Below are 22,828 nucleotides of genomic sequence, written 5' to 3'. Positions count from 1 at the left end.
AATCATCTGAAATAAAGTTCCTTTCAGCATAAAACGTATACCTGAGAATACTCAGGTGTAGGTGACTAAACACCCTACAACTTACGGTCTTGGAAGAGTCCGTTACCCAGCTGGGACTAGGGTTCCAACTTTCCACCACAGCTGAGTGCTTGGAAGGCAACAGGGTTTTTAAACTCTGAAATAAGTAAGGATGGGGATCAAAATGGAGCCAGGTGACTCAAGGGTGTGTATTTGTAAAGAAGGGTCGCAGTTCCAGAGTTGGCCCCTCAGCGTTACCCTCCAACGTAAAGGTCCCTGGAGACGACGAGTTCCCACGGGTGCTCCCCAGACACCGAACCTCTGGCCTGCCGTCACTCCCCAGGGAGAGGGGGTGGGCCTTGCAAGCTGCCCAATCAGAGGAGACGTCAGGGCAGGTGGGTGGGGCGACGCTCCGCAGGCGCACCGCAGGAGGCCTCTGGCTCCCGCCATTGTTGGCATCGCGGGTTACCTGCGCTCCAAACTTCCGCGTCGCTCTTCCTCTGATTCTACCTGACTGAGACCTGTACTTTCCCCAGAAATCGCAGGTGGAACGCTGGGAGACCCAGGAAAGCTAGAAATGGTGAGTGTGCACGCCCGGGCTTCCAGAGAGGGGGCGGAGTGTTGTTTGGAACCGGCCGGAGGCGGCGGTGGCGCGATCTCGCTTCCCCGCGGACAACTCTGAAGTCTGGGACTCCAGTGCGTCGGGGGCGCCGCTGGGACCTCAGGCCCCGCCGGCGCGCGGCGCGGGGGCGGGGCGGGCAGCTGGCATTCCGGCGTCCTGTAGCGTCCCTGAGCGCGGCAACTTCGGCCCTCGAGTCTGGACGGACAGCTCTGCGCCCGCAGCTCCGTGTCTCCCCAGGCTATGTATGCAGTGGTGACCCCAACTGGCGGGACGATCGCGACTGGCCCTCCGGAGTTCGTGCGCGGGAGGTGCATGGTCTGTGAGGTCTCCAGTCCTTCCTTTCTCTTCAGAGGGGACCGTTTTCTTCTGAGTGTTACAGAATTGTGGGAAACGGTGAAATCCACGGTCCTGTCGCGCGCAGCTCTCCCTGGGACTGGCAGTCGTTGAGGCAATTTCCATATCCCTCCTGGCCCACTTCCCCGTCTCCAATTCACAGCGTCACAATGAACTGTTCGTCCTTCATGATGCATTTCAAGCAGATCCAGTATTTCAGTTTTTTTTTTCCAGTATTTCAGTTATTTATCATCCCCTCTTCCCCCGGTTTTAATGGATGTCGCTTTTAAATGCGTTTAGTTTGTATTCCTAGATATTTTACGGAAGGGAAAAGTAGGGAATAACCCCCTGGAACAACGCTGTACGAAGTCCTTGTGCCCCTCCTCCCAGGATTTTTTCCTGGGCACAGACATCCTAAGGGAAGCCCTTTGGGTGGAAATTCCTCTTTGAAACTTTCCTGGGTGATCTCCCCTGTCAGCACGACCACTCCTCTGGTTTGTCACGTTTAAAAGATTTATTCAATTGATTTTAGTCTTAAAATTTTCAATGAATAAAAATTTATTTAATCCATACAACGTGAGGAGCCCCTGGGTGTCTCTGGTTGAGCGTCTGCCTTTGGCTCAGGCTGTGACTGGCGTCCTGGGATCGAGTCCTGGGACAGGGAGTCTGTTTCTCCCTCTACCTATGTCTGCCCCTCTCTGTGTCTCTCATGAATAGATAAATAAAAATCTTTTAAAAATCCATACAAAAAAAATAAAAAATAAAAATCCATACAACGTGAAAGACAGTGTAAAATATTTCCAAAGAGTCAAAGGAGTGAATTTAAAAAAAAAAAAAATGCTATCATTACCCTGCTGGTATTATTATTATTATTATTCCCTCCCTTATGTGTGTTACTAATATTCTGAGGTCTGTTCTTTATTTTTATTTATTTTGAGATCTGTTCTTTAATTTGGGATGAGTTCAAATGGATTTCCAAGGCTTGAGTACACTTGGAGACTCCTAGTGTTCAGCTGTGATTACTAGTTTATTTTATTTTATTTTTTAAAGATTTTATTTATTTATTCATGAGAGGCACAGAGAGAGAGAGAGGCAGAGACACAGGCACGAGGGAGAAGCGCAAGGAGCCTGACGCGGGACTTGATCTGGGACTCCAGGATCACACCCCAGGCCAAAGGCAGGCGCCAAACCGCTGCGCCACCCAGGGATCCCCTGATTACTAGTTTATAAAACAGTTTGTTCTCATGTTAATAATTAATGTCCTATTTATTTTTGTGAACGCAATCCATATTTGTGAGGTTTCTTTTTTTAAAGATTTTATTTATTTATTTGACAGCACAAGTAGGGAGAGCAGGAGAGAGAGAAGCAGGCTCTTCACTGAGCAGGGAACCCAACATGGGGCTCGATCCCTGGACCCTGGGATCATGACTTAAGCTGAAGGCAGATGCTTAACCAATGAGCCACCCAGTAGCCCCACTTGTGAGTTTTCTTGTTGAGCCAGTAAAGTGCCTTAACATTTTTTCCCCTTCCTTTCCACATAAACACTGGATGTGAGTGATTTGCTTGATTGTTCAGACATTGGGTTTATGTCATTTAAAATATTGTTGGTGCAAAGCAATGTCAGTGGCAGACAGAGGCCTGGGGATGATGTCTCTAAGCTCTGGCCTCCATGAGCCTGTAAAGAGGAGTACATAATGCTCAGTTTTTTTTCCTGGATAGCCTCCCCTGCTATCCCAGGGTGTGGAGCTCCCAGACTTCATTCCTGTGGCTGCTCGGGTGGCTGTATCATTCTTCCAGGTACTGACCCATTCCAGGGCTTCTGTCTCCACCAGGAGAATGTAGAACTTGTTTTTTGTTTTGTTTGTTTTGTTTGGTTTTAAGATTTTATTTATTTACTTGAAAGAGTGACAGCCAGAGAGCACACAAGCAAGGGACAGGGCAGAGGAGAGGGAGAAGCAGACCCCTCTGAGTCAGGAGCCCCATATTGGGGCTCGATCCAGGACTCTGGGATCATGATCTGAGCCAAAGGCAGATGCATAACTGACTGAGCTGCCTAGGTGCCCTTGGGTTTTTTGTTTGTTTGTTTGTTTGTTTTGTTTTGTTTTATTTATTTATTTATTTTTTTAAGTAAGCTCTATCCCCAAGATGGGGCTTGAGCTCATCTGAGGTCAGGAGTCACATGCTCTACCCATTGAGCCAGGCTGCCCTAGAATGTGGAACTTTCTGAATGTGGCTTTCCTTCTGTCCTGTGTGAAGCAGGCTGCCCATACATGCTGATTCTAATATTTCTTAACTTTGGGTTCCTTTACTGATAGAATAGTGCAGCTCTAGTTAGAATCCTTTGGTTCTAGTTTCTTTTAGTACTTGGGCTCTGAGATTGTGAGTTGATTGAAAGATACGGTGTGAGGAAAGCAAGAAAATTGTGGAGCTAAGTAGAATTTGTGTTCAAGACCTGAGAGGCATTCAATTAAGTTTTCTTCAGGTCACTTTTCATTTTTGGATCAGTTAGTGCATGTGCATGACCCTAGAGAACAGACATTCAACAGGCTAAAGCAATTGAATCCCTATTTTAATTGATGTGAGGAAAACGGCCCAAAGCTTGTATAAATATTTGAAAATCCAGTGCATGTAAGGAGCTAAACTCAAACCCCTACTGTATTGTAATATGCTACTTATTCCTGGAAAATACCCTGTGTGTGATATAGGAGAAGGACAAACTGATGTCTCATGTCCTGCTAGTTGAACATTTGAAAATTTTCTTTTTTTCTTTTTTAAAGATTTTATTTATTCATGAGAGACACAGAGAGAGCGGCAGAGACACAGGCAGAGGGAGAAACAGGCTCCATGCAGGAAGCCTGATGCGGCACTTGATCCCGGGTCTCCAGGATCACACCCCGGGCTGAAGGTGGCACTAAACTGCTAAGCCATCCGGGATGCCCGTGAAAATTTTCATAAGCCATACAAATGCTTTACACTTTGGTAATTTTAGTGTTTAAAGGAATTACATCTTAAAATGGTTTCCTGTGTACAGTTAAAATGAAATCAAGACTGTAAAATAGTATAATATAGGTAAATTTATATATTTTAAAGATGTTATTTATTTATTCCAGAGGGAGAGAGAGAAGGAGCAGAGGGAGAGGGATAAGCAAACTCCACGCTGAGCATGGAGCCCAACATGGAGCTCCATCCTAGGACCCTGAGACTATAACCTGAGCTGAAACCAAGAGTTGGATGCTTTATTGACTGAGCCACCCAGGGCCCCAAATTTATATGTTTTTAAAGTAAATTTGTGGGACGCGTGGGTGGCTCAGCAGCTGAGGGTCTGCCTTTGGCTCAGGGCCTGATCCCAGATATCTGGGATCGAGTCCCACATCCGGCTCCTTGCGTGGAGCTTGCTTCTCCTCCCTCTGCCTGTGTCTCTGCCTCTCTTTCTGTGTCTCTCATGAATAAATAAATAAAAATTTTAAAAAATAAAGTAAATTTGTAAGATAGGGAGCATAACTTAAGAAAATCACCATAAACATATCCTAGTTCCTTCCAGCACTGTTAAACCCAGCCACCCCCAAATACATAATTTTCATCATTTCTTGAGCCTCCTGTATCCAACAAGTAATTGCGAGTGCATATTATTCTTACTGATGTTTGCCCTTGTAATGATCAGTCAGATTTTGCATTTTAGGGTGTTTTGAGTGCTGACAGCTTAAGCCTCACCTCCCCACTCTGCCCCCCACCCCTTGTGCTCCCAGCTGGACATGCCCATGAGAAAGCCTGGGTGGTCTTTCCTCTAGAGCAGGCAGGAGATTCCAACCAGGAAAGCTCCTGTCTGTGTGCAGAACTCTTGCCCCCACCCCACTCCCCAACTCCAATGAACTCCTTACCCAGCCAGGTTCTTCTTCATTCTTTTGAAGCCATTTCGGAGCTGCCTGAGAGGCACCCTTGTCTTGAGACCTCTGTTACATGAGTCCTAAGCCTTTACCTACTGTCTGGGTGTCTGGGTGTTGTTGGAGGCTACATAGCCATCCCACTTAACTTATGAACCACTTCTTGGGATCCCTGGGTGGCGCAGCGGTTTAGCGCCTGCCTTTGGCCCAGGGCGCGATCCTGGAGACCTGGGATCGAATCCCACGTCGGGCTCCCGGTGCATGGAGCCTGCTTCTCCCTCTGCCTGTGTCTCTGCTTCTCTCTCTCTCTCTGTGTGACTATCATAAATAAATTTTAAAAAAATTAAAATTAAAAAAAATTATGAACCACTTCTCAGCAGGTGGCCATAACAGTTGACACCATGAACAGCATGTGTACATACACATGTGTACATACACATGTGGCCACCATTCCATGGATCTGTTCTCTCTTGCTTTAAGTTGCTCACCTGGTTTTCTGACTGACGGTGGCATGTACTGCTGGGTGCTAGGGAGCTTGTACTGTGCCCTTTGCTGCCCTCTGTTGCATTGGTGACCCAGCAAACCTCAGTTTTATTATTTTTTTTATTTTTTTTAAAGATTTATTTATTTATGATAGACATAGAGAGAGAGAGAGGCAGAGACACAGGAGGAGGGAGAAGCAGGCTCCATGCTGGGAGCCCGACGTGGGACTCGATTCCGGGACTCCAGGATCACGCCCTGGGCCAAAGGCAGGCGCCAAACCGCTGAGCTACCCAGGGATCCCTGCAAGCCTCAGTTTTAGATGGGACCAACCAAAGTTGGCAGTTGTGAGAATTTCTAGGGTTTGGGAACAGAACTGTTGGAATGCGGCCCTCCTTAAAAGTGGTTCCTGCATTGATGTCTTTGTTGGTTTCTTTCTTTCTTTTTTTTTCTTTGTTGGTTTTTGTCTCTGTGAAGCTGTGACAGAGGCTGGGTTGGCCCCTTATGCCCTGTGGAAAGAAGTGGCCTCATTCAAAGGTTACTCTTGGGAAAACAGACACTTAAAAAGAAAAAGAAGAGAGAAAGGGTGAAAGACAGCCAATAAGTGGTGGGCTGTGTCCACACTCCAAACACTAGATAGTTGAATGGAATCTTTGAGTACCTCTGTTGCTCCTGCCCCTGCCTCTTCTGCAAGAAGTAGGCAGAAGACTGTGGAGTTTTGGGAACACATCGTGGCACTCTGTGGCACAGCAAAGGGATTAGTTCAAAGCTGACTTGATCTTGTCCTTAAAAATAAAAAAAATAAAATAAAAGTCTTGTCCTTAAATCTGTTAAAGCAACCAATTAGCATGGGAAAGGCTCCTAACCCTAAAGGCCCTGATTTAAGACTCTCAGGAGGAAACCATTTATAAATATTAGGGTAGAGAGGCACCCCCATCTGCCAAAGTATATCCAGGAACAAAGAGAAGAGGGATGCTCAAAGAAGAGACTAATAGATAAAATACTGAAATAAAAGACCATAACAACCAAATTGGAAATCAAAATGTACAAAAATAATTTATACATCGGGTAAGAATGTACTGGTTGGCTTTTCAGCCTTTGCAACATAAGTTCTGAATTAGTTTTGCTATCTGATGTAATGCACTAACTCAGAAACCATTAAGCAGTCAGTCAATACAAGGTCTCAAGTTATAGTTATACTGGGATCCCACTATATTTAAGCAGGGTACCCATGATCGTTCTTGGTGGTTGCTGAGTAGGATATAGAGGACAAACAGCACACCTGTTTCTTCTTGACCATCAGAACTATGGTCCTGCAGAAATCCTCCATGGCCATAGCACTGGTTGTCCTAAAATAGCCTGTAGTGATCTAAGAAGCTCTGAACCAATAGTTCATAAATGAAAATTAAATAAGGTCCTTGCCACTTACAAATTGTCTTCCCAAGATGAGACCTCTTGGACTGTACCCTCTAAGTAGAGTAGTTCATATGGCCCAGTGTAAACTGCATAGGCCCTTAAAGGATTGAAACCACATACAAGACCTGTTTAGTGAAGAGTTGATTATTCCTAGTGCTTCTCCTTTGAACAGCCAAATTTGACTTATTCTTACCTGGAACGATTGAATGACACCTCACAGTGGATTACTGCAACCGTGTAACTGTAATGGTGGTCAAACTGAATGGATATCTATTATTAGTCCCCAACTTTGTGGAAATTATTGATTCACCCAATCAACAGATGGGTAAATATCCTGCTGTCACAGAGTAAATATCCTGCTGTCACAGACTGGCGGAGTCTGTTCTTTGCTTATTTCAACAGCCTCTTAACTGCAGTTGCCTTCATCTTGAAAGGACACAGTACAGGTTTACTGGGTTATCCTCATGGATCTTCAACAGTATTGCCCTCCCACACAATTATTGAAGGCAAAGATCTGAACCATATCCTGGTTTCTCCAAGAACACAGGTGCCACATTACATTAATGAGCTCCTCCTCTAAGGACATGCTAGAGAAGCAAACACTGAGAAAAGGAGCTAGCAAAATGTGGATGGGGCATTGTCATACATAAAATGTGAGGCCTGATCAACCTTGTTATTTTACTGGAAATTATTTGGTAATCTGACACCCACTCCCTTTCTAGCATCATGAGGAAATAGCTGTTCTTCCTATTGGCACCCACAACATCTATGTTTTTTTGTTGTTCCAGAGATAACATATTTCTTATTTACAAATTTTATGTGGGCCCATTTATGCTGTTAATTACAAATGGGCACCCGTACCTCAAAAGGCTGGAGATTCGTGAAACTGCCATTGAACTGGCACTCCTGGTAGTGCTCACAGAGACTTCTTCACTTAGATGCTTCATTGACCTCCTTTCATGCCTCTTGGAGTTACCCATGATGACCTTAAAAAAGGCTGCTCTTGGGCAGCCTGGGTGGCTCAGCGGTTTAGCACCGCCTTCAGCCCAGGGCCTGATCCTGGAGACCTTGGATCAAGTCCCATGTCAGGCTCCCTGCATGGAGCCTGCTTCTCCCTCTGCCTGTGTCTCTGCCTCTCTCTGTGTGTCTCTCATGAATAAATAAATAAAATCTTAAAAAAAAAAAAAAAAAAAGGCTGCTCTTTGACCACCTTGAGACATGAGGAAAACCTTGGCCCTCTGGGATAGTCACCTACAGGAGGGCATGGCCCACCCTCTCCTCAGTCTCTTGCAAGATCCCACAGTGCTAGAGGAAGTCCCCCCTTTTCCAGACCCCTGGGCTCCCTGGGGAGCTCCATAGAGAAAAGCAATGGGAGTTCATAGACTTTAGGTATGACATCACCACATTCATACATAGTAGAGCAGAGGCAGAATTGCTGCTTTTTATGTCTGAATTGGGATCTGACCAGAGGGTCATCACAACTGACCATACATCAAGCAGTCGTCTTAGCACCAGGCAACAATCAAGACCATCTTCATCTGTTCACTAGTCTGAGTGATTCTCTGAGTTGCCCTACTAGGGTAACAGAACTCGAGGAATCCTATGCCCCCACTACCCCCAATATAAATCAAAGTAACATTTGTTTCTGTATATTCTAAGGCCAGAGTACAAGGCCTTGCCAGGACACTATATATAATCTATGTCTGAGTCCACATGTTACTGATAGTAACAAAAGCACTCATTTCTCCAAGTACACTCTTCTGGACACTCTAACAAGGCATTCAGTGGAAGTTTCTCCTCTCAAGTCTCAGGGTGCAGACTCCATAAAGCACCATAATGGCTTACAGAAATAAGTTGAAATATATTGAATAAAGATGGTCTGTGCCTGTCATGGGTCAGTTATCAGGTGTGAATATTAATGTGTCTTTTTTCTAATAGAGTTTTTGTTTTTGAGAGCAGTTAGGTTTACAGAAAACTTAATCAGAAAGTGCAGAGACTTCCCATATGACCCCTTTTCCTGGACAGTTTGTCCTATATTTTATAACTTGTAATACATTTCTTACATTTGTTGAACCAACTTTGATGCGTTAAAGTCTATGAAGTCCACTCTATGTTATATGATCTCAGATCTTCAACTAATGTGAAATGACGTGTTTCCATCATTTTTGTATCAGAATACTTTCACTGTCCTGAAAATATCCTCTTCTCTACCTAGTCATTCACTCCTTCCTCCCATCCCAAAACCTGGTAACCAAAGGTCTTTTGAAGCCTTTTAATTTTCTCTTTTCTGGAATGTCATATGCTTGGAATCATGCAGTATGTAGCTTTGTCAAATTGTCTTCTTTCACTTAGAATATGATTTTAAAATGTCATCATGTCTTTTGGCTTGACAGCCTCATTTCTTTCATCACTTTAAAGTATTTCATCCAGGGCAGCTCCGCTGGCGCAGCGGTTTAGCGCCGCCTGCAGCTCAGGGTGTGATCTTGGAGACCCGGGATCTAGTCCCATGTCAGGCTCCCTGCATGGAGCCTTCTTCTCCCTCTGCCTGTGCCGCTGCATCTCTCTCTCTGTGTGTCTCTCATGAATAAATAAATAAAATCTTAAAAATAAATAAATAAAAAAATAAAGTATTTCATCCAGTGGATATACCAGTGGTACTTTCAGTATCAGTTCACCTATTGAAATTATCTTGGTTCCCTGTAAGTCATGACAAGTGTGCATAAAGCTCCTATAAACATTCATGTGTAGGATTTTTATGAAAATTAGTTTTCATTTTATGAACATAAGTTTTCAACTCATTTGTGTACCTTTGAAATACATAATTGCTGCATAGTATGGTAAATGTAGCCTTAGTGTTAAGACACTGCCTTTCTTCCAAAGTAAGTATACCATTTTCTGTTTCTACCAGCAATGAGTATTTGATGTTCTCATAATGTTTAATGATTATAAGCAACTGGTGATATCTCTTAGTTCTTTTTATGTACAATATCCTAATGAGATATGATTTTGAAATTGTCTTCATGTGTTTATTTACTATTTGTATAGTACTAGTGAGGTATGTATTCAGATATTTTTCCATCTTTATTTGGATTGTTTCTTTTTGTTACATTTTAAGAATATTTTGCTTGTGTTTATTACCAGTTTTTTATCAGATAAGTGATTTTGAAAATTTTTTTGCCAGATTATGACTTGTGTTTTCATTCTGTTACCTTCTGTTTCACTGAGTACTGAATAGTTTTTCACTGTAATGAAAACTTTTTTTAAATTAATTACCAAACACCACTAAGATCTATGATCAAATTTGAGTTAATTTTTGTGAAAGGTGTAAAGTCTAGATTTAAAAAAAATTTGCATGTGGATGTCCAGTTTTTTTTTTTTTTTACCTTATTTGTTGAAAAGACTGTTTCCATTGAGTTACCTTTGATTCTTTGTCAAAGATGAGGAAGCAGTTAGGTTTACAGAACTATATTTGCATATTTGTATAGATCTATAGGAAAGCAGTTGCCTTTTTTTATTTTTATTTTTTTTTATTCATGATAGAGAGAGAGAGGCAGACACAAGCGAGGGAGAAACAGGCTCCATGCTGGGAGCCCGACACGGGACTTGATCCCAGGACTCTGAGATCGCGCCCTGGGCCAAAGGCAGGCACTAAACCGCTGAGCCACCCAGGGATCCCCTGCCTTTTCTATAATAACTTTTTATTTATTTTTAAAGTTTTTTTAAAGTAGGTTCCATGCCCAGTGTGGAGCTTGAACTCACAACCCTGAGATCAAGCATCCCACACTCTACTGACTGAGCCAGCCAGGTGCCCCAGTATTAACTTTTTGTTTAAAAAAAAGAAAAAAGATTTATTTATTTGAGAGATAGTACACATGAGAGAGCACAGCGGGAAGAGGGGGCAGAGGGAAAGGGAGAAGCTGACTTCCAGCTCAGCAGAGGGGGCTGACAGGCTCATTCATAGGATGCTGGGATCACAACCCAAACTGAAGGCAGACACCTTACTGACTGAGCTATTCAGGTACCCTTTAACTTTTTAAATTTATTTTTAAAAAAGATTTATTTATTTTTTATAGATATAGTATGCACAAGGGAAGGAAGGGGAGGGGCAGAGGGAGAGGGAGATAAGTGGACTCCCTGCTAAACACAGAGCCCCACAGGCCTGATCCCATGATCCTGAGATCATGAACTGAGCTGAAACCACAAATTGGACACTCAACCAACTGAGCCACCCAAGCGCCCTTAACTTTGATTATCTTTTAATTTTCCTTTTGGTTTATGGAGTTTTCTTTGTTATTTGGGATTTTTTTTTTTTACATTTTCTCAATTGACAATCTTGTTATATGACATAAAGGCAGTTTTATTTTGTGCTTCCCCAAATGTATACCCTTCATTTTTTTTTTTATTTACCTTTTATTCCCCTTGTCTGAATGTATTAGCTAAGAATTCCAGTACAGTGTCATCTAGGTTTAGTGAGAGGAGACATTGTTGCCTTCATACTGAAATTACCAGAAAGAAAGAAATTCTGTAGTTCTTTCAGAATAGTGCACTTAAATTAAGCAAGATCCCAGTTGATGTAGGGGACATGGAGTCAGTGGGGAAGCAGTCTTTACTATGATTTGCTGGTTTTTTTTTTTTTTTTTTTTAAGGAAATGTCCCCTGAATTTATTTATTTATTTATTTATTTATTTATTTATTTATTTATTTTTATTTATGATAGTCATACAGAGAGAGAGAGAGAGGCAGAGACACAGGCAGAGGGAGAAGCAGGCTCCATGCACCGGGAGCCCGATGTGGGATTCGATCCCAGGTCTCCAGGATCGCGCCCTGGGCCAAAGGCAGGCGCCAAACCACTGCGCCACCCAGGGATCCCCTATGATTTGCTGTTAATCTTTTAGCAGTCCTTGTCCTTGACCTACTGTGATGTAATGAGAATGATTTATGGTAAGTGTCCTCGGTTCTTAGCATAATCCTCTTGAAGCCCTCACAATTACTTCAGTGTTAATGGTGAAAGAGTGTTGCCAAGAGGCAACTCTTAGCCACTTACTAGGTAGCTTTTATGATGGGGTTTTGGATACCTGAAATACCAAGCTTTGATGAAATGTTTAGAACATTGAGCTGCAGCTCTCCACTTTTGAATATAGGACAGGGGCTGGAGATAGAGTTAATCACCAATGGCCAATGATTTACTAAATTGTGTCCATGTACTGAAACCTCCATCAAAATTCTTAAAGACAGGATTCTGACAGTTTCTGCATTGGTGCATCCAACCAGCTGCTGGGAGGTTAGTGTGTCCATAAGGAGATGGGAGCTCTGCACCCCACTTGCATCTCCATTCCCCTTACCCATACCACCGCCTTAACTTATCTTATGTGTTGCACCTTTTCTTTGTTCCTGACTTGTATGCTTTACAGTAAACTGGTAATGGTAAATAAAGCATTTTCCTAAGTTTCTTAAAATCATTTCAGTAAATTACCAAACGAGACAGTGTGGAAGAAATCTGTGAACTTGTAGTTGGCTGTGAAAATAATAAACTTGCCTTCCCATTTGTAGCTGGTATCACAAATAGGGGCAGTGTGTGGGACTGACCTCTTATACTATGAATCTGACTTAAACTCTGGGTAGTTTGTGTTAGAACTGAACTATTGGACACTTGTTTGGTAACATAGAATTGGAGAAGTGGCTTTGGAACAAATACCACATATTTGGTGACAGGAGTGAGAAAACCCTGTCATCCTCATTATGCCCCACCTTTGGAACAGAAAAGAAAGAAACACCTTTGTACCCCCACATCATTTATGTTCTGGAAGTCATATGTGAACTACTATAAATTGAGTATAGGTCTTCAGTAGTTCATCTCACCCATCCTATATACATTTATGGAATTATTTAGGACACAGTGGCCTTTGAGGATGTAACTGTGAAGTTCACCATGGAGGAGTGGGCTCTCCTGGATCACTCCCAGAAGAAACTCTACAGAGATGTGATGCAGGAAACCTTCAGGAACCTGGCCTCAATAGGTAAGAATGAGGACATTCTTACTTGCAAAATCAGTTAGAGATTTAGTGTAACTTGCTCATCAGTGCCATTTCAAGGGAAAAGATGGAATATTTTTATTAATAAACCTGCCATGGTCACAACTCATCATGGACTCATCATGGACGTAGAGTCTAACAAATTTTCTCTAAATTTTTATAATTTATACTGCTTTTTTCCTAGTGTGTATGTCAGAAGAAAAATGGAAAATCCATGACAGTGAAGATCAGGTTGAAAATCATGAGACAAATCTAAGGTGAGTAGCATTTGCATGAGAAAATAAAGTTTCATTAGAGAATCCAAGATGTCATGAAATTTAAAAAACAAGCAAATAAATTAGTGCAGCTTTAAATTCACTGATCCTGGGATACCTGGGTGGCTCAACGGTTGTGTCTGCCTTTGGCTCAGGGCGTGATCCCGGAGTCCTGGGATTGAGTCCCACTTCGGGCTTCCTGCATGGAACCTGCTTCTCCCTCTGCTTATGTCTCTGCCTCTCTCTGTGTGTCTCTCATGAATAAATAAATAAAATCTTAAAAAAAATAAATTCACTGATCCTTAGGATATTTTCATCAAAAGTTTTTTCTCACCTTTTACTGTGATGTACAGTTTCTGAAAAATGGTACACCTGGAAACAGCTGTTTTGATAATAGCTAAGATGGAGCCCTGTTGGAAAGCTCTCAGGGTGTTAACTTTCAAACAATCAAAATATGCAGAAAACCTACCTTTTCCTTGAAAATAGTAAAGTTATCATAGTTATCAATAAATTTAAGAGGATTAAGAACAAAGCTATTAATAATATGCTTCTCATTTTTTTACAGCAGTCAAATGGTAGAAAGACTCAGTAAAAGTAAAGAATGTAATCAGTATGAAGAAATCTTCAGCCAGATCCCATATCATAATCAGAAGAAGAAAACTTTTACTGGAATAAAACTACATAAATGCACTTTATGTGGACAAGTGTTCATGTATCATTCAACCTTTAACAAGCACATGAAATCTCACACTGGACACAAACCATATGAATATCAGGAATGTGAAGAGAAGCCTTATAAATGTAAGGAATGTGGAAAATCCTTCAAGCATCGCCAGTCCATTCGAATGCATGAAAAGACGCACACTGGACAGAGGCCCTATGAATGTAGACACTGCGGAAAAGCTTTCATTTGTCGCAATTACTTTCAAATTCATGAAAGGGCACACAGCGGGGAAAAGCCCTACAAATGTATAAAATGTGATAAAACCTTTAGTTATTCAAGTAACTTACGTAAACATGAAAGGACTCATATTGGAGAGAAACCTAGTGAATGTAAGCAATGTGGTAAAGCTTTCAGTGGTCTCAGGTCCTTTCGAATACATGAAAGGATACACAGTGCAAAAAAGCCTAAGGAATGTACAAAATGTGGTAAAACCTTCAGTTACTCAAGTAATTTACATAAACATGAAAGAAGTCATAATGGGGAGAAACCCTGTGAATGTAAGGAAGGTGGGAAAGCCTTGCGTTCTGTTACCAAATTTCGAAGATACATGATCAAGCAAAATGGAGATGGACTTTATGAATGTAAGGAGTGTGGGAAAGCCTTCAGGTGTCCCAAAAACTGTCGTAGTCATGAAATGACACATAGTGGAGTAAAGCCCTATGAATGCAAGGAATGTGGGAAAGCTTTCAGTTCTCCCAGGTCCCTTGGGAAACATAGAAGAATTCATACTGCAAGGAAGCCTCATGAATGTAAGGAATGTGGGAAAGCTTTCCGTTATCCCAGTTCCCTTCGAAATCATGAAAGAACCCATACTGGGGAGAAACCTTATAAGTGTAAGGAATGTGGGAAAGCTTTCAGTTGTCCCAATTACTTTCGAATTCATGAAAGAACTCACACGGGAGTAAAACCATATGAATGTAAGCAATGTGGAAAAGCTTTCAGTTGTCCCCAGTCCTTTCGAATACATGAAAAGACACATAGTGCAGAAAAACCCTATGAATGTATAAAATGTGGTAAAGTCTTCAGATATTCTAGTAACTTACGCAAACATGAGAGATCTCATACTGATGATAAACGCTATGAATGTAAACTATGTGGTAAAGCCTTCAGCAGTCACTATTATGTTCAAAAACATGAAAGAACTCACACTGGAGAAAAACCTTATGAATGTAAGGAATGTGGGAAAGGCTTCATTTTCCGCTCAGGTGTTCAGTCACACATGGTAATCCACACTGGAGATGGACCTTATAAATGTAAGAAATGTAAGAAAGCATTTATTTCTCCCAGTTCATTACGAACACATGAAAGAACTCACACTGGAGAGAAACCTTATCAATGTAAAACTTGTAGTAAAGCTTTCAGTCTTATTAATTCTTTACGAAATCACGAAAGAACTCATGTGAGAGAGAGTCTGTGAAAATAAGGAATGTAAGAAAGCCTTCATTTGTTGCATAGTCTTTCATGGGCAGGTAAGAATGCACACCAGACATAAATTATAGAAATATAAAGAATGTAGGAAAGACTTCAGTTCTGTTTCCTTTGGGACTTACCAAAAACTCAGTGGAGAGAATTCAATTGGTAGTAAACAATGTAGGAAACCTTCACTTGCCCGACATCACTAAAAAAACATGTTAGATTATTCACTGGATTAGTATATAACTAAAAAATAAAAACTTTATAATTTTTACAGATATTTTCAAGGTAGTGTGAAAATTAAATGAGAAAGAAATCATACTCAATATGGAAAAGCTTTGTGGACATGAATTCATGTAGAATAGTTCTTAAAATTCACATTAAAGAAATGTTGTAAATGTTATTCATATATGGTGTTTATCAGGTATTCATCCTTAAAGTGATTCTCTTTGCTATAGACTTCCACTTTTGCAAACAGATACTGAAGTGAGATAATTATGTAGGTACTCTTAAAACAAGAGTTCCTAAGTTTAATAAGTAAATTTTTCCTTAGTAATATTTTTGTGTTCTTGTTTTGAAGTCTCTTGGATCTGTGGGTGATTGAAATGTATTTCTAATGTGCAAATAGGTTTAATTTTTATATATTTTAAAAATTCTGTAAAGAAAGGAATGTTGAAAAATAACATTTTTCATATTTTCCTTTCCTAGTGTCCTGTGGGGCAAGTATTCAGTATGATTTAGCCATTATTTCTATATTCTACATTTTTAAAAAGATTTTTTTTATTTATTCATAGAGACACACAGAGAGAGGCAGAGACACAGGCAGAGGGAGAAGCAGGCTCCATGCAGAGAGCCTGACGTGGGACTTGATCCAGGGTCTCCAGGATCACGCCCTGGGCTGCAGGCGGCGCTAAACCGCTGCGCCACCGGGGCTGCCCTATATTCTACATTTTTTTAAAAAATGTAGGCACACAGAGACAGGCACGACACAGAGGGAAAAGCAGGCTTCTCTCAGGGAGCCCAATGCAGGACTTGATCCCAGGATCACACCCCAAGATGAAGGCAGATTCCCAACCAATGAGCCACCCAGGTGTCCCTCTACATTTCTTTATTTACAGAAAGTTCCCTTCTCATTGGCCTGAAGAGCCTTATTCTGTTTTCCTTGCCAATAAGTAGTTGGCGTAGTTGTGAGGATGCAAAGATCATCATACAGTATATTGTCATGTGAATTATTATTTTCATCCTTTGTTCTTTGCTCTTTGCCATTGCTTATGGCTAGCACTTGGAATATAGAGTTACATTAAAAATAGAGGACTCGGGCAGCCCCGGTGGCGCAGCGGTTTGGCGCCGCCTGCAGCCTAGGGCATGATCCTGGAGCCCCGGGATCAAGTCCCACATCGGGCTCCCTGCATGGTGCCTGTTTCTCCCTCTGCCTGTGTCTCTGCCTCTCTCTCTAGCTGTGTCTCTATGAATAAATAAATTAAGAAAAAAAAAAAAAAAAGAATAGAGGACTCAGGGCAGCCCCGGTGGTGCAGCGGTTTAGCACCACCTGCAGCCCGGGTTCTGATCCTGGAGACCCGGGATCGAGTCCCAAATCGGGCTTCCTGCATGGAGCCTGCTTCTCCCTCTGCCTGTGTCTCTGCCTCTCTCGCTCTCTGAATGAATAAATAAATAAATCTTAAAAAAAAAAAAAAAAGAGGGGGGATCCCTGGGTGGCTCAGCGGTTTGGCGCCTGCCTTTGGCCCAGGGCGTGATCCTGGAGTCCTGGGATCGAGTCCCGCGTCAGGCTCCCGTCATGGAGCCTGCTTCTCCCTCCTGCGTCTCTGCCTCTCTCTCTATCATAAATAAATAAATCTTAAAAAAAAAAAAAAAAAAGAGACTCAGGGCAGCCCCTGTGGCACAGTGGTTTAGCGCTGCCTGCAGCCCGGGCTGTGATCCTGGAAACCCGGGATCAAGTCCCACGTTCTGCTTCTCCCTCTGCCTGTGTCTCTGCCTCTCTCTCTCTGAATAAATAAATAAAAATAAAAATAAATCCTTATTTAAAAAAAGAAAAAGGAGGGATCCCTGGGTGGTGCAGCGGTTTGGCTCCTGCCTTTGGCCCAGGGCGCGATCCTGGAGACCCGGGATCGAATCCCATGTCGGGCTCCCGGTGCATGGAGCCTGCTTCTCCCTTTGCCTTTATCTCTGCCTTGTCTCTGCCTCTCTCTATATATATGACTATCATAAATAAATAATAAAAAATAAAAATAAAAAAGAAAAAGGATAGCGGACTCAGGGGATCCCTGGGTGGCTCAGCGGTTTAGTGCCTGCCTTTGGCCCAGGACGTGGTCCTGGAGTCCCGGGATGGAGTCCCGCATCAGGCTCCCGGTGCATGGAGCCTGCTTCTCCCTCTGCCTGTGTCTCTGCCTCTCTCTCTCTCTGTCTCTTATGAATAAATAAAATCTTAAAAAAAAAAAAAAGAATAGAGGACTCTTGGGGATCCCTGGGTCGCTCAGCAGGTTAGCACCTGACATTGGCTCAGGGTGTGATCCTGGAGTCCTGGGATTGAGTCCTGCATCGGGCTCCCTTCATGGAGCCTGCTTCTTCCTCTGCCTGTGTCTCTGCCTCTCTATGTCTCAAATAAATAAATAAATAAATAAATAAATAAATAAATAAATAAATAAATAAATCTTTAAAAAATAGAGGACTCTGATGGGTGTTTGGGCGGCTCAGTTGGTTAAGTGGCTGCCTTTGGCACAGTTCATAATCCTAGGATCGAGCACCGTGATGGACTCCCTGCTCAGCAGGGGGTCTGCTTCTCCCTCTCCCCCAGTCTCCCCTGATTGTGCCCTCTCAAACAAATAGCCTTAAAAATATATTTTTTTTAAATAAAGGCCTGAGTGATATAGAACAGTAAATCTAGAGTTGAAGATGACCTTCCTTGATGCTGTTAATGTCAAAGTCAGTAATGTGAACTATTTTTCCTAGAATCTCTTGTATTTATTGTTTCATATCAGAATTCACCAAAGCCTAACTTACATGGAACTTGGAATACATAAGTGAAATAGGATTAAACACATTTTTCAGCCATCTGTATAGAGGTAGGTAGAAGCATATGCTTCACAGACACATGCTTTCAGCCTGTTTTCCTCGTTTGTTTTGTTTTGTTTTGTTTGTTTTTGTATAGAGGTAGGTAGAAGCATATGCTTCACAGACACATGCTTTCAGCCTGTTTTCCTCGGTTTTTTTTGTTTTGTTTTGTTTTGTTTGTTTTTGTTTTTTCTGGCAATGAAGAATAATCTCAAACCCACCAACTGCTTGACTTCCCTTTGATCTGAACAGTAGGCTTCTATACTTGCCTTCATAGTTCTACATCAAAGATCCAGCATGGGTTAAATTTTTTGCAAGTTCTCAAGTGTCCACAAATTGAGATTGTTATGGTTGAGAATGTTCTCTGAAGTTCTATTCCACTCTTTTCTAGATTTTATTCATATAAGGTCTAATTTATATAGTAAACATAATTTTCTGTTAATACTACTATTGAGTATGTCCTTTGGGGATGATGGAGTGTTCTCTATCTTCAGAGTGTTATACATTTGTGAAAATACACAACTACTCTTAAATTATATGTGTATATACTAAAATTAATAGAAAATAGTAAAAACGTTTTCACACGCTAGGAAAATGTTAAAACCCTAACTTTGAACTCTGTGTGTACAATATGTCCTCTAACACGGGTCTTTCTTAGGAAGAAGTCTAAGTGAGGAAGAAGGGCATAGGCCACTATAGACCTGTTTTGGAAGCCAGCCTAAGTTAGAGAACACCCTTCGGGGTACACTTACACTTGTGTCATTCACGAAACTGGTGAGAAAGTGATAAGTCTCCTGGTGCCACCTTTACTAGATTCTCAGATCATATCTTGAGAATGCTGTTGTCTGAAACAAAGGTGCATCAAAAGATCCTGGTGGGAGCTCTCTGGGTTTATCCTAATCTAATCTTTGGTTAGCAGCATCATGTCTTCTGAGAGCAGGTCTTGAGGCCACTTCCCTATGTTAAGTTTCCCATCTCCTGCCTTCTTGACTTCTCTGTGCCAGCTTACTGAGAAACAAGTTTAAGTTTATATGTATATGGGGAGAGGGGCAAAAGGAGAGAGAGACTCTTAAGTAGGCTCCCTGTCCAGTACAGAGCACCACCTGGAGTTTGATCTCACAATCCTGAGATCATGACCTGAGCCAAAATCAAGAGTTGGATGCTTAACTGACGGAACCACCCAGGTGCCCCCAAGTTTAGTTTGATGCAACAGCTATACTACTATGGAAATGTTCTTGATTACAACCCCAGATATTATCAAGTTTGTAGGGATATGAAAGGATTCACTGGAGAGAAGCCCTAGGAGTATAAGGAATGTGGAAAAGCCTTCAGATGTTACCTAAATTCTAGAAGGTATTGGGGCTCCTGGATGGCTCAGTTGGTTGGGCATCTTATGCTTGATTTTGGCTTAGGTCATGATCTCAGTGTCGTCAGACCAAGCCCCATGTTGGACTCTGCACAGTCTGCTTGGGATCCTCTTGCCTCTGCTCTTCCCCCTGCTTGTGCACACACATTCATCTCAGAAAGAAGTTGTAGAAGACATGAAAAAAATCATACTGAAGAGAAACTATGAATGTAAAAAATGTGGTAAAGCCTTTAATATTACAGTTCCTTGCAAGTATACCAAAGGACTCAGGAGAGAAACGCTATGAATGTTAAAAATGTAGTAAATCTTTCAGTTCTTTCAGTTCTCTTTGAAAACAAAAGAATTCACTGGAGAGAAACCCTATGAACGCGAGGAATGTGGGAAAGCCTTCACTTTCTCATGCAAACTTTAAAGGACTTGTGAGAATGCACACTGGAGAGATACTATGTAAATGTGCAGAATGTGGAGGAGACTTTTGTCATTCCTTGTCCTACTGAAGACATGAAAGGACTCATTGGATAAAAAGCTCTAATGTAAACCGTGCAGGAAATATTTTAGTTGGCCCACATCCTTAAATGTGAAAACTCTTACTGAAAAGAAATATAAATGTAAGTAACATGAGAAAGCTTGATTGGAATTAATCCATGTAAAGTGTTCAGAAAACTTTCAATGCAGAAGAGCTATTAAGGTTGTATGTGTATTGTGTTTACTGGGCCTCTTTCTCAAAGCACATTGTTGCAATGTGAACTTCTACTAAATACACTCAAATGAATATTAAGGTGAAAGAATTCTGAGTTGTCTTTCAACAATAGTACCCTAGATTAATAGTGCTTCTTCCTTATATCAGTTAATAATATTTTCTCTTTCCATCTTGAAGCCTGTTGGATCCATGGGTGAGTTGAATGTATTCCTAATATGCAAGTAGGTTAAACTTTTTTATATAATTTTTTTGTTTGTTTTGTGTTAAGGGGCCTTTGAAAAATGACAGTTTGTTCTTTGTTGGGATTTTCCAACTGGCCTTGTGACAGGTCCTGGATATCTTTAGTCCATTATATATTCTACCTTTCTTAATGACAAAGTTTTTTTTTTGGGGGGGGGGGTGATGGGTATGAGTCTTCTTCCTTTAACATACTAATACAAAGCTATAATAATAATTTTTATGTATTTAAGCATATGAAAGAATGTATTTTCATGTGAATTAGTATTTTCATATTTGGGCCTTTGCTTATCCTTCCTTGTAATGGTTATTTGGTGAATACCCTGAATTGGGAAGAGAGACCTGTAATGGGAGAAAAGTCAGAGATATCCCCCTATGGGTAAAGTGAGGGACTGGATTTTCCATAGTCATCCCTTTTATGGTTCCATGTTAGAATTCACCAATAGCCTCACTTGCATGAGATTTCAAAGGCAGAAGCCAAGAAGATACTAGATTTTTGAACTATCTTACTGGAAAAGGACAGATACATAGGAACTTCAAGGCCATCATCACCGAGCCCATATTCTGGATTCTTTGCCCTTCCATTCAAAAAGTACCCTCAAAAACCACCATCAACTCTTTGGTTTCTGTTTTCCTAGAGGTGGAGATTTCCACTGATGTCTTCACAAGGTCAACTTCAAAGATCCATCAGAGTTTTGTTTTGTTTTGTTTTTGTTTTGTTTTGTTTTGTTTTGTTTTGTTTGATAAGGCTTCTTGTGTCTGCCATGATATGAATTCAGACTTTCATGCTTGGGAGTGTTCGCTGACTACCTTCTCTAGATATATCCCTGATAAGGCCTAATTTGTATAGGAAACACCATATGCTAATTAATAGTTTAGTGTGTATTTTCCTGACTGACCTTGACACCTACAATGGTGCAGTAAAAAGGTAGAATTGGAGTTTGTTTCTCTACTACATTGTACACTGGCTTCTTTGATCTTGTCCTTCTTTGTGACAGTAAGCACCTTCCACATGTCAGAAAGACTGTGGGTATTTCCAGTTTCTTCTTCCCGAATGAAATACCTCAATATCCAATCAATATCTTTGATTGTATGTGGTTAAAAGTATGTGCATTTTTTGTAGAGGAACACTTCTGTCATTGTTTCATAGAAGTATTTTATTAACTTTGTTCTGGGATCCCTGGGTGGCGCAGCGGTTTAGCGCTTGCCTTTGGCTCAGGGCGCGATCCTGGAGACCCAGGATCGAATCCCACATCGGGAGCCTGCTTCTCCCTCTGCCTGTGTCTCTGCCTCTCTCTCTCTCTGTGACTCTCGTAAATAAATAAAAAAAAATAAAAAATAAAAAAAAGCCAGTTAGCCATTTTGGGATCCCTGGGTGGCGCAGCGGTTTGTCGCCTGCCTTTGGCCCAGGGCACGATCCTGGAGACCCGGGATCGAATCCCACATCAGGCTCCCGGTGCATGGAGCCTGCTTCTCCCTCCGCCTGTGTCTCTGCCTCTCTCTCTCTCTGTGACTATCATAAATAAATTAAAAAAAATTTTTTTTTAATTTAACTTTGTTCTAAGCCACCTAATGCTAATAGATACTGAATTTTTTAATTTCCCAGAGAGGATATATTAAAGTGTGCCATTATTATTAGGGATTTTCTGATAAACTGCAGTTTTCTTCTTTTAATCATATATTATACATTGTGAGTATTACATTGGAGTACAAGTTCAGGTAGATTTTCCTCAAGAAGTTTTGTTATTCTTTTATTTCACAGTGTTGTCATGAAAGTAATTTCTCATCATTTGTAATACCAAAAATTTAAATCACATTTTTGTGTGTGTGTGTGTGTGTGTGCACTCTGCCCAGTGACCTGCAGGAGTATACATGTAGTCAAAGAGGAGTATAATGAATTTTAGTAAGAATGGCTATAAATCAGAAAGGACTGAGTATAACATTAACATGATGTTATCATTAACATGATAACATGTTCAAAAGGACTTGTAGGGTTTTGACTTGTGTTGGAGGATTTAACTGGTACTCAAGGAAGCAAGACATTTTTGTGAACTGAATGCTGTGAGGAGGTAAACTGTATTCTATCACTGGTAATCATAATTGTTGTTTTCTAGAAGGTAGAACATAAAACAACATAATTGTTGTTTTCTAGAAGGTAGAACATAAAAACAAAAAACATAAGGGGGCAGCCCCAGTGGTGCAGTGGTTTGCAGTGTCATGGACCTAAACTTACTGGTAAGAAGTCCCAGGTAGTGATATTAGAAAAAAGGAATATTGGTCATT

General features: G+C 41.3%; 1 protein-coding gene across 1 annotated transcript; it reads left to right on the top strand.

The window, feature by feature from the left end:
• Window positions 1-407: 407 nt before the first annotated feature.
• LOC121496146 (zinc finger protein 709-like) lies at window positions 408-15,729 on the top strand. Its single transcript, XM_041764440.1, has 4 exons — window positions 408-598; window positions 12,641-12,767; window positions 12,967-13,039; window positions 13,602-15,729. Exons 1-4 carry the CDS (start codon window positions 596-598, stop codon window positions 15,175-15,177), a joined length of 1,779 nt encoding a protein of 592 aa, XP_041620374.1. The 5' UTR covers window positions 408-595; the 3' UTR covers window positions 15,178-15,729.
• Window positions 15,730-22,828: the final 7,099 nt, after the last annotated feature.

This window comes from Vulpes lagopus, chromosome 7 (assembly GCF_018345385.1).
Source record: "Vulpes lagopus strain Blue_001 chromosome 7, ASM1834538v1, whole genome shotgun sequence".
In the NCBI taxonomy this organism is placed as follows: domain Eukaryota; kingdom Metazoa; phylum Chordata; class Mammalia; order Carnivora; family Canidae; genus Vulpes; species Vulpes lagopus.
This window is presented reverse-complemented; position numbering and strand designations above follow the sequence as displayed.

Excerpts from the sequence above, each read along its gene's own strand:
- LOC121496146 (XM_041764440.1), top strand. Across the intron at positions 12,768-12,966 it reads CAGGAACCTGGCCTCAATAG|TGTGTATGTCAGAAGAAAAA; the intron begins GTAAGAATGAGG and ends CTTTTTTCCTAG. Across the intron at positions 13,040-13,601 it reads AATCATGAGACAAATCTAAG|CAGTCAAATGGTAGAAAGAC; the intron begins GTGAGTAGCATT and ends ATTTTTTTACAG.